A 12,337-nucleotide genomic window follows, 5' to 3' on the forward strand; every position below is an offset into this window, starting at 1 on the left:
GTCATTTAAGGCTATATCTCCTTATCGCTTTATTGTATTTACACTAAATTTGGTATGTGTCATCACAGTCATGACCTGAGTCACCATCTATTCTTTCAGCACAGTGCCAACTAGTGGTCTCAAGATACAAAAAAATTGCTTTTTTTCATAAAACTAATGCAAACTTAGATGTTAAATCATGACAGTCATCACGTATGAATCATTTTTTGCCATGTTTGGCTTGACCCCGGTATCGCTGCTTGCAGCTATATTTAAGTGTTGTTACTTTCTCAAATAATTTGAAATACCTTTAATAAAATGCAACAGACACGTCAAAAGATTATACTTAACTTTATGTGCACAATACATAAAAAACTGACAACTAACAGAAGAGCTTGTTTTTCCTCACACAGAGGGTTCTGATATTTTCAGACATAAAAGAAAAAACAAACAAAAAATGTTTTTATTAATTTAATGTAATTAATTGTTTTTGCAGTGATATGGACCAAATGCTGCATGGCTTAACCCACCACTGTACTGTATTCATTTCATTTTAGGTGAATCTGTCCCCAAATGCATTAAAATATAATTTTATTAATTTGAATTATTATTATTATTGGATGATTGATTTTATTTTTCTAACACCTGGAGGAAACTTTAGAAAAAACATTATGAACTGAAGAATATTCATGAAGCTATTATAAAACTATTTGACAGAGTATAAACTCTTAAAGAGGACATATCATGAAAATCTGACTTTTTCCATGTTTAGGTGCTGGTAAAAAGTGGTCAGAAAAATATTCATGACACAATTATAATGGCCTTATGACAGGCAATGTCAAAACCAACCACATGACAGTTTAATGTTAACCCATAAAGATATAGTTTAAGTTTGATAATTAATTTGCTATGTCATGTGTTATTTTGTCTTAGTAATATCAAGTTGTCATAACAAAGACATCTCAAACAATGTTATCTTTACATTAAAAATTACATAATTGAACGAATGACACTTAATGACAGTTGTCATATTTGTGCATAAAAATCTCCTTCATGTTCATAACAGATGTCATGTCAGTCTTATGAACACAAATTTAAGTAAAGTGTTAATGTGTCTGTGACGTTTCAGCTCAAAAAACCCCACAGATCCTTTGCTATCATGTCCAAAATCACCCTATTTGGTGGGATCAAAAAAGATTTATGTCCAAACACCTTGTTAAAGTGGATTTTGCATAATATGTGCTCTTTAAAGAAATAAGTCATTTTTAAATGCATTTACATATGTTAGATTGCTAAAAATATCCACACAACGAAGACATCACTTTAGTTGTATAATTTATTAAAGTTCAGTGTTCTGTAAAATAAATATATGGTAAATAATAATAATAATTATTATAAAGATAAAGCAAAGATTTGTACAATCCAAACAAATGTAACAGAACCCCTGTTCACAGAAGTCTCACACATTCTTTACCAATCACACGCACGCATTCAGTGGCAATGTGTTTATGACAATCTGGTTCCTTAGTGAAGAATTACAAAAGTACATTAATACTGTCAGTAACCAGTGTGAAAACACATGAGAGTGCAAAGAAAAAGACAGATAATACAGAACCATCATGAGAAGATTATGAAACCATGACACTGAAAAGCTCAACGTCTACACACGCACGCACACACACACACACACGTGCACGCACGCACGCACACACACACACCTTTTCATGTTGTACATACATTGCATCACTTATAAGAAGCAGCATATGGAAAGGTATGAGAAACCCAAAAACACAGGATGCATCAATACACACATTCATACGCACCTGCGTAACCATAGCAATGATCCCATGTGTGTACATAATTCAAGTAGTGCGAGGGCTGTCTTTCGTACCCGTCTAAATTAATACTACGGTAAAATCAATTGTCCTCCAAACAGAAAAGTGCCACATGCAGATTTCTGCCTAAAAACACTGAAAATGAAATCCTTCTAAAACACATCTGTTAACTCTGTCAATCAAAGAGAAGCTCCACCCATCCTGAACTCCTGTGTCACAGATCAGTGACCGACAGGAGCAAACCAATGGGGAAGCAATGAAGAAGATCATAGACCAATAGGAGATTAGGAGGCCTGCTCGTCAGCAAAATTCAATTAGTTAAAGTGTAGTAGCCAATCAGAAAGCACTAGAGGAATCCAATGGGCCAATAGAAAGCGGTTATCATTTTCTCTTGAAGGTGCTCGGCCGTTTGGCCTGCCACAGGACACCGTGGATGGTCAGCGCGTCTACGCTGGCCGAGATGGACTTGGCGGGGATGACGGTGAACTGCTTGCGGTCCGAGCTGTATTTGTATAGTCTGTCGATCATCTTCCGGCTTATGGATCGCGGTCCGGTACCTTTGAGTTTAAGGATCTCCTCTGTTTCAGGTGAATACGTGTACAGAGCTCTGAATTGACATCCGCCGTCTCGGAAAAGAATGATCAGGTGGTTGCACTCGCAGCGTTCGATCTCCTGTGGATACAAGGCAACGATGGGATACGTACTAAACATGTGACTGTCTTTGTGTAAACCAGATTTTATATATATATATATATATATATATATATATATATATATATATATATATATATATATATATATATATATATATATATATATATATATATATATATAAATATATATAAAATAAACTCACTGGAATGTATATTTAATTGAATATATTTGTGTGTATATATAAAATATATACTAAAGTAGAATAGTGCATGATAGTAAAACCGAATGGTTCACCTCCAAAATTGAGTTTTTCTGGGATTCGTTGACTTTTCCTGCGAGACAGCAGTGAGCGATGGCGTTCTGGATAATTGGTTTGTTAGACTTTGCACTCGGCTCCTTAAATAATCTGGGCCCTGGGATTAAGCAAAGAAAAAACACAAAAACACAGCACTGGTTATTAATATTGCACAAATGTTAAAGTCTGTGTCAAGTCATTTTGGAGAATTGTTTCACATATATATGAAAAACCGCTCTGTTGCTGACACACTTGATTCTGAGGAACTACTTTGTTTGGCGGAAGAGTAATACTTGTACTAATATAATTACAACTTATTTGCTTTGTTTTATTTTATAAAATCCTCCTATGCATATGAAGTAACTGTTTTATAAAAGCAATAAGCCCCGCGAAGATGTGGTGTTACAGTGCATTTTATAACAGCTAAGGGGGTTTTAGGCACCCCGCTTTGCGGTTGCTTTATTATATAGATGAAAATCATGATTACTTGTCTGAATTACTCAAGTGTCAGTTCTGTTAATGTGCGTCCACACCGCCACTGGCGAAAGCATTAAAGTGGCCGGAAGCCATTCATTTTCAATAAGATTCATCAGCGAGCTCCGGCGCTGTGCGCCTTGGACGGGGTGAGCGTTGAGGAGAGTTGATATCAGGTCAACTTTATGGTAATGAGCTATGACGTGGTTCGGCAGCAACCAATCAGATGGTGGAACAGTTCGACGGAAACCAATCAAAAGTCGGAAAACAATTCCAGAGAATGCATTCAAGCACCAGAGCGTCCACTATTTTTCTACAAGCTTCATTGGCAGAGCAGAACACTGTTACTTTACCTTGAGTACTCTACCCATGACTGACATGATTATCAGTATACTGTGCATGGTAATGTCTCACCATTGTATTCTGCTACAGAAGTGATGGATGAAGCTGTTGATCCATTGTCCCAATCCCGCTCCATGTTCCGGCTCGCATTCCGACTTAACATGGGAAAAGATTCCACTGATTCCCCCCTGCAACATGCACACAGACACATTTAATGTAACTGGATAACATGCAGTCCACTGTTTCAACAGATTAAAGCAGTTAAGATGCGGGCAGCTGCTTATGTAAAGAGATTTTGGTAAACTTTGACAGATGTCACCTGTTTGAACTGGCTCCTCCTGACGCCACGCTGTCACCTTCAGTAGCAGCAGAAGCCAATGAGAGAGAAGATCCAGACGGAGCAGAACACAGACTAACCGCTGGATTGGTGAAAAGCGACATAGAGAGAGAGAGATAGACGTGACTTAACTTACTTAACTACCAATGTATCAGGTAACAGGCATGTGCACAGCCATAAATACAAAATATAAAGGCAAGAGACTTCTTACGAGCAGAACAGGAAGATTCGGCTCTGTGTAGTGATTTGGGGCGTAGCCTCCTGGGTCGTGGGTGTGGTTTGGCCACGCCCTGTTCCTCTAGTAGCTCTTGTTGTTTCCTGCGCAGATACTCCTGTTTGATCAGCTCCCGGCGAGCCTTTTCTTCCTCTTTACGAACACGATCCTCCTCAGCTTTACGTCTGTCACACAATAAACACATTTACTGCAGACTCCAAGAGAAACTTCTTCATTCTTATACACCAGTGATGACACACCTTCTTTTATTTACGTTTTCTCTTTATTGAGCGTTTTCTCTTAACTCCGGCAATCCGCATTTCTGTTATTACCCAACATATAAAAACCTGGAAGTTTTCCCTCAGGGCAAACAATTCAAACTCTGTGTATGTTTTGAATCTGAATTTGATGAGTCTGAATCTGATCTCTATCAAAAGTCCTTCACAAAAATGCAATTGTCTCAGCTTTTTGCTTAAAATTTTGTATTTTTGAAGGAACCAACCCAATAAAGGTAGGATGAGGTTTTTTTGGTTTGAAAGCAGAGAGTCTGTTCTTTCATTTGACATATTGAGAAGTTACAAAAAAATCACCCCCTCACAGATGTCATGAAGGGCTAAATTAACTATATAGACCAAAAACACTGTGTACCAGGCTGTAAACATATAATTTTTTACTCTAAAATTGGACATTTCAACATAGGGGTCTATGGGAATTGACTCCATTTTGATGCCTCTAGTGGCCAGTAGATGAATTGCAGTTTAAGTCTGAGAGATTGGAAGGTTGCTTCTCAGCTTATATATAGAAGAACATTTTCTGGAAGGCATTAAACTTTGGTAAAAATCATAAAAAATGCTGGTGCTGGCTGGCAACTTTTTTTTAAACGCTGGCAGGGAAAGAGTTAATTACATTGCATATTTACCTCTGCAATTGATTACTATGGTAGCAATTAATACCTAGCTTTGAAAGTAGAAGCCCAGGGCAAAATGACAAAGTGTATTGAAATGTGCATGACATGTATTAAATGAATTAAAATAGATTTATATAAATTATATATTCAAAATAAATTATCACTCATAAATCACATAACATTTTCAAAAAAAGACTTGCGAGACAAAAAATTTTTGGCGGCCGCAAAAAAATAAATGCAGGAAAAACCCTGCAAAAATATATAAAATATTTACAATAAAATAATTTGTAAGCTATCACGGGCCACATAAATGAAATAATTTGTAAGTTGTGGCGGCGGGCCACATAAAACAAAGTGGCAGGCCAAATTTGGCACACAAGCCTGAACTTTGACACCCCTGCACTAAATGGACTGTGATTGGTACCTGGCTTCATCCCGTTTGAGTTCTGACTCCACCTCCAGCTGCTCTTTGCGTTTTCGAGCCTCCTCTGCCTTGCGCTGCTGTTTGAGAAGAAACGCTGCCCTCTTCTTAGCCAAAAAGTCTTCTGCTTTCTGATCATCCTACATACACAACATCAAATCTTTTATTGTGATATGCAGACTAACCAGTCATTATAGCACGCTTTAAAGGATTAGTCCATAAAAAAAAAATCCAGATAATTTACTTACCACCATGTCATCCAAAATGTTGATGTCTTTTTTGTTCAGTCGAGAAGAAATTATGTTTTTTGAGGAAAACATTCCAGGATTTTCTCATTTTCATGGACTTTAATGGACCCCAACACATAACAGTTTTAATGCAGTTTAAAATTGCGGTTTCAAAGGACTCTTAACGATTTCAAACGAGGCATAAGGGTCTTATCTAGCGAAACAATTGTCATTCTTGACAAGAAAAATAAAAAATTCACTTTTAAACAACAACTTCTCGTCTTCCTCTGGTCGTGTGATGTGCCAGCGCAACCTCATGTAATACATCATCACATCAAGAGGTCACGGATGACGTATGCGAAAGTACGCCCCAGTGTTTACAAGTGTGGAGAAAGAGGACCGTTCAAGTTGTTAGATGTCGAATGATACTAATTAATGTCTTTGTGTCAGTTTATTGTTTAAAATGGTCCGCAAATGTGCGTAACACGTGACCTTTTCACGTCATTACGCAATTACGTGAGGTCGTGCTGGTGCGTCACAGGACCGGAGATAGACGAGAAGTTGTGGTATAAAAGTGCATATTTTTTATTTTTCTTGTCAAAAATGACAATCATTTCGCTATATAAGACCCTTATATGCCTCGTTTAAGATCATTAAGAGTCCTTTGAAACTCCGTTGAAACTGCAATTTTAAACTGCATTAAAACTGTTTCATGTTGGGGTCCATTAAAGGCCATTAAAATGAGAAAAATCCTGGAATGTTTTCCTCAAAAAATATAATTTCTTCTCGACTGAACAAAGAAAGACATCAACATTTTGGATGACATGGTGGTGAGTAAATTATCTGGATTTTTCTTTAGAAAATGGACTAATCCTTTAAGTTTAATATACAGCTTTATAACATGGTATAAAATAAAACAATAACCAATGAAAGACCTAGTGATTATACCATAGATAATGTGATTTCAAAGCATGATTATTCATTTTGTTATGCAATATTATAACATCATGAATAAACATTAGATTAGTATTATATATAAAAATGTACCTTAAAAAAGAAACCCAGTCCGGACTTCTGTTCACCATCCGGTTCTGGGCCGGTTTCTGATGGATCAGCCAGTTCAGAGAGGTCCACCTCAATCAACTGTGCTTTTGTTTTGTTTTCCTCAGACAGAACGGGAACGTTCTCTTTTCCAGAGCCACCAGACTCGCTCCTCTCCTGGATCAGAACGACAGGTGATGGTTCCACCACTGGGATATTCGTTTGGGACGAGTCGAGACTGTCGGCATGTCGGTCATGCGGTCTGAACGTGATATTTCGTGTAATTCCCTTGGAGCTTTTAATTCCAACCTCCTCCTCATTCTCGGCCCGGGGGGTCCTGCCGCCCGGCGAGGGCCTGGGGTCACCGCTGGTGGTCGGAGTGCTTGTTTTGGATGCAGGACGAATGTCCTTGCTCAGTTTGAGTTCGCTAGGTTTCGTCCGAGGTGTGCGACTCGAGCTAAGTCTTGGAGGACGCTTGGTTGCGGTGGAAATGGTCTCTGTGAAATGCACGGAGAGTCGGGACCTACCGTCATGCTGCTGCTCGGGTACATGCTCGCTTAAATGCGACACAGTGTTTGCTTTGGTTGCTTGAGTTTGTGTGGGCTCTTGTGGAGACTGAACAGTCTGTTTTATGAGCAAATCCTGCTGGACAGACAATTGCATCATTTGTTGCTGGATTGCTCCAATCGCGTCGTTCAGGAGCTCAATAGAGCGGCTACATTCGCTAAGATCGGGCTCTCCCCCTTCATCGTCCAAAACATCGCCCCTTGGGACACTCAAGCGATTGTCCTTATGCACTAATGATGGGGTTACAGGAACGTCTTTATCTTGACACTGCTCCCTCGCCTTTAAAGCCTCCACACATGCATCATCCTTCGCAAGTGCTTTCTCTTTAGGCGTGATTTCCTGTTTTAGTGGGTGTGGCAATGTGTCGCTCCTCCCCTTTTTAACAACCTGCAGGAATGCCGCTTTACCTAACTGCAAGCGTTGACGTGCCGACAGAGTTTCAATCTTCTTTTTTTGCGTTTCGATGGCACGCCGTTTTTCCTCCAATTGCATGCGCAGGTGGACAAGTTCAGAAGCGAGGCCGGGTCGAGCAGCGGCCACAGGTGTGCTCGGGCTCATGTCGGAGGGAAACTGGGAGCTTTCTGACCCATCAGGAGTGGTTGTTTGAGAGCTGGCGGTGCTATAGCAACCATCAGGCAGTCCGACTTTGTGTCTGCGACGTTCAGCAAAGCTCGTCATGCGTCCAGTGCACGTCGACGTGCTGCTGGCCTGAGATATCGTGCTGGGGCAAGGACTAGCACGCTCACTCTCGCCCTCCTTATCTTCCCGCTCTCGCAAGCAAACGTCCTCTTGAAGCTTTGCAGATTCCTCTTCCACGTCTCCCCTTCCCATGCACTTCCTCCCAGCATGCATCAGCAGTGCTTTGGCAAGTTCCTGGTCCTCCACTGCTTCTTCCTCGAATTCGGAGTCGGAAGTGATGTCCTCCCAGCCTCCCGCTGGGCTACCCCTCACACACTCGGTATCATCGTGCAAAAAGAAACCTCCAGAACGCCCGGGGGACTGCGTACACGTGTCTTCTTGCTCTATGCTGTTTATTGGCATAAATGTTCGGTTCGGCATGCATTCTGTGGGCGTGTACGACTTCCTGTGACCCCGCCCTTCACCGCTCTCTTCCCGTTTACTTATCCCCGTTTTCTCTTTGTTTGGCTGTAAAAGCGCAGGCTGTAACGGTTCTAAGAAGAAACTCTGAGGTCGGGCATCTCTGGATCCAGCCGCACCCTCAGGGTTAATTACAGCCGCTAGCTCCTCATCTTCCTCTTGGTTGTCATAGTGATGAGTCTGGAGCAAGGGCTGGCCGTTAATGCGGTGTCGTGGAGTGATGGAGATGACGTTGGATGCTAAACTGTCTTTACTGATGGAACGAGCCAAGCTGACATCATCGCCATATAAGCGTTCCCAATCCGTATCCATCTGTGAGATGGGTCTGATAGAGAAAACAAGAGGGGATGCTAAATGGGTTTATTTGTAAATGTACTGAGAGTGAATTTTACAAAGCACGTCTGGATTATATTTCATGATGCATTATGGTTAAAGTGAGTTAGTGTATTTTGTACGAGCAGTGCAGTGTTCATGGGTTTGACTCCAAGAACACCTACTGATAAGTATGAAAACTAAAAAAACATAAACATTGAATGCACTGTAGGTCGCAAAGCTAAAGCCAAACACATAAATATATTATTTCAGAATTTTCATGCCAATCAACCAGCCTCTACTTTTAATTAGCATTATTCATAGGCGGAGTCTGGAGCACCCAGTTATAATTTTGTCTGAGTTATTAATTAGGGCTGTGACAATACATCGGTATGAAGCAACCATTGATTTTATTTTTAACAATCCGATGAATCAATGCCACATAAAAATTTTTTATATGAGGTACCTTTATTTTGACACTCTCAAATTTTGTTTAAAAAACTTCCTTTTTTTTATTAAATTACCTCAGTGATTGTCACTATTGCACATTTTGGCACAAAATGCTGAAAGACTTTGATTGTTGCCATCATAAGACATTTTGCCCCTCATTATTAATTTTTTTTTATTTAAAAAAGTGTATTTTTTGTTAGTTTATTGTTGTAAAGTTGTTAATTAAATGTTCATGGTATATATTTGGTTGCATTTGTAAATAAAAATGTAACTGCTTAACTAGGCAGGTAATATCAAATATAGACAAATCAATCGAATCAAATCGCAAATGCACTGAAAAAGCGAAGATGTATGAGAAAAATCGCATCGCTGGCAAAGAAAATCAATATTTTATCACATCATAATGAACTGTCCGATTTACACCCCTACTATTAATAAATAAGAAATATGCGAATATGCATTATATTTGTCTAATCTTAACTCTTTCACTGCCATTAACTCGTCAATTAAAAGAAAACGCTTCCCTGCCAATTATGAGTTTTTCCAGCAATCCGTATTTCCACTATTATCCACCAGGTGGGGCTCTTAAACAACTTATAAAACCAAGAAGCATCCCATTAGGGCAAACAGTTCAAACTCTGTGTATGTTTTGATCATCACTCTGAATCTGATCTCAAACAAAAGTCCTTCACAAAAAAGCAATTATCTCAATTTGGTATTTTTTAAGGAACCTACCCATATTTGAGAGGTGATTAAAAATAGAACAAATGAATATAGGATTAAACTTTTTTTTCAATTTTTTTTATTTACTATATTGGAGGTTTATATATTTAAAGAAGAAAAATTTCTGGATGGCATTAAACTTTTGGTAAAATCATAAAAAATGCTGACACTGAGTGGCAACTTTTTTTTAAAATGCTGGCGAGGAAAGAGTTAATATTTGAGAAGGTAGAATGAGTAACGTAAGGCTAAAATTACGGAGCCCCTAAGGGGACATGGAGCAAAAATTAAATAAAGTTTAGTTTCATGTGCTCACGTGAAACTTTCATGTGCTCACGCGAAACCTTCATGTTCAGAATTTTTTTAAAAAGTTTAGATTTGCGTGCTCACGTGAAGCTATCGTGCGAGCACGTGAAACTATCACGTGCTCACTTGAAACTATCGCGCGCGCACGTGAAAGCGAAATTTTCACGTGCGCGCGCGATAGTTTCACGCGAGCACGTGAAACTAAACTTGAAAAAAAATACTGCACATGAAGGTTTTGCGTGAGCACATGAAACTAAACTTTAGATTTTTTTTACTCCAGTGTCACCTTAGTGGCTCGGTATAAAATAGTTTTTATTAATTTAAAATAAATTTAAAAACCATGAAGCCGCACTCTCTCTTAAAGTATTGTAGTACCCTTGTTTGCCAGTAGGTGCCAAAAAGACGCGAAACTCAGCCTATGACATTTTTTTTAAAAATCCAATAACATTAAAAATGTATTTCATGGCAGCTTTCATCTTCTTCATGAATAACTGGAACAAAACATTTTTTTAAAGTAAAATATCTGGAAACATTGAGAATTTAGGAAGAATATGTGATTTTTTTGGTCATACAAATTGTATTTTTTTATTTCTAAAAAAAGTTGCTCTTTTTAGGTAAATATCCAAGATGTGTACTGTATTCTATATAAATGTCACCTATTTACCAAGTTAAACCTCACCTATGCTTCCTTTCTACCCAGGCCAGCTGTGATCCAAGCATGAGTCCATCCATACGTGACAAAGAGTTTGACCTGTTCCTCAGATCTGAACGAAAGTGAAAGATAATGCAAGATCATTAAATATTTATTTATGCATAACACCGATCCAGTACTTCGAAAGAAAAGTGTCTACCTGAATTCTCTTCACCCCGATTGGCAGTCTGTGGTCTCTGTCGCAGTGGGAGGAGTGGGTGGGAGGGGCTGTGGGCGGGGCTTCCTTTCATTCTGATTAAAAAGACAGCAGCTTAATAAAACACAGTCATTTTGCAACAAACTGCTACACATAAGTGTCAACAAAACTAATTGTTTGAGAAAGATGGACAACATGATAGTGACTGCAACGTATACAATTACATTGAGAGATACATATGAGACATAACAACAAAGAGACTTACACAGATAATGACTCCTCAGGATGCAAATAGTACCTCGTATAACCATCAGGAGTGACGACTGTCGCCAGCGAATCAGCTGAAGGGGATGTTGTCATGAAGCTGCGTTTGGTGGCACTGGATATGGGCACATGTGCATGGGAACTCTTTGGCTGAAGAGATGCTCTTACTGTGAAATGAAAGTGAGAAAGTTTTACAAAGCTATTAATGACCAAAAAATAACTAAATCAACAGTGAAGATCACGTTGATCCAACAACAACTTGGTTCTTACCATCTTTAATCTCTTGAAGGTCTCTTGGTTTGACAAAGTCGGGCTTCACGACCTCAAACCACCAAAACAGCTCAGCAATAAAAACCATCACATTTTGCTGAAATAAAAAGACAGAGTTATAGTCTAATGAAAGCCCCGCTCTTTGTGTTAAGCTGACAGACAGGTGTGTGATCAGACCTTCAGTACAGGTGGACTGTAGATCAGATCTTCAGTGTGCAGATAGAAACATCTGTTCAGATATTCATTGGAGAACTCCTTCAGCAGATGGATGTTATAAACACTGTCTGACAGCGAGGGAACCTCTTTCAGGCATACGTCTAAAAAAAACACACAGGAAAAAATGGTATTTACCGGCAAGAACTGCATTTAATAATAAAGGGCACCTATTATGGCCCTTTCTACAAGATTTAAGTCTCAGGTGTGCCCAAAATGTGTCTGTGAAGATTCAGCTCAAAAAACTTCACAGATCATTTATTGTATTATGTCCAAAATGCCACCATTTTGGTTAAAGCAAAAATGCATTGTTTTTGTGCCTGTACCTTTAAATGCAAATGAGCTACAGCCAAAAGTGAAAATGAGCTCTTTCAGTTAAAGGTGCAGTGTGTAAATTTTAGCAGCATCCAGTGGTGAGGTTTCGAATTGTTGCATTGGTTTTGAAACACATAAAGTAGCTATGGTACCCGCCACTGGAAAAACATGTAATTGACGGAGACAACTTAGTAAAAAAAAGTTTGTCTGTTAAGGGCTTCTGTAGAAACATGGCGGCACAAAATGGC

The 12,337-nt window shown here is 39.0% G+C and overlaps 1 protein-coding gene across 3 annotated transcripts in view; it reads right to left on the reverse strand.

The window, feature by feature from the left end:
* Window positions 1–333: 333 nt before the first annotated feature.
* camsap1a (calmodulin regulated spectrin-associated protein 1a) overlaps window positions 334–12,337 on the reverse strand; it is a 32,228-nt gene continuing 20,224 nt past the window's right edge. Inside the window, exons 7-18 of one of the 3 annotated variants that reach the window (XM_065243743.2) lie at window positions 11,739–11,878; window positions 11,562–11,658; window positions 11,293–11,458; window positions 11,031–11,122; window positions 10,859–10,943; window positions 6,733–8,716; window positions 5,462–5,598; window positions 4,128–4,315; window positions 3,899–3,998; window positions 3,652–3,767; window positions 2,763–2,881; window positions 334–2,486 (exon numbers count right to left, since the gene is read on the reverse strand). In XM_065243743.2, the coding sequence (XP_065099815.1) occupies window positions 2,196–2,486; window positions 2,763–2,881; window positions 3,652–3,767; window positions 3,899–3,998; window positions 4,128–4,315; window positions 5,462–5,598; window positions 6,733–8,716; window positions 10,859–10,943; window positions 11,031–11,122; window positions 11,293–11,458; window positions 11,562–11,658; window positions 11,739–11,878 (3,515 nt within the window). In that variant the 3' untranslated portion in view covers window positions 334–2,195. The remainder of the gene's footprint in view (window positions 2,487–2,762; window positions 2,882–3,651; window positions 3,768–3,898; window positions 3,999–4,127; window positions 4,316–5,461; window positions 5,599–6,732; window positions 8,717–10,858; window positions 10,944–11,030; window positions 11,123–11,292; window positions 11,459–11,561; window positions 11,659–11,738; window positions 11,879–12,337) is intronic. The other 2 variants (XM_065243742.2, XM_065243741.2) reach the window with 2 other exon arrangements.

This window comes from Paramisgurnus dabryanus, chromosome 18 (assembly GCF_030506205.2).
Source record: "Paramisgurnus dabryanus chromosome 18, PD_genome_1.1, whole genome shotgun sequence".
NCBI lineage: Eukaryota > Metazoa > Chordata > Actinopteri > Cypriniformes > Cobitidae > Paramisgurnus > Paramisgurnus dabryanus.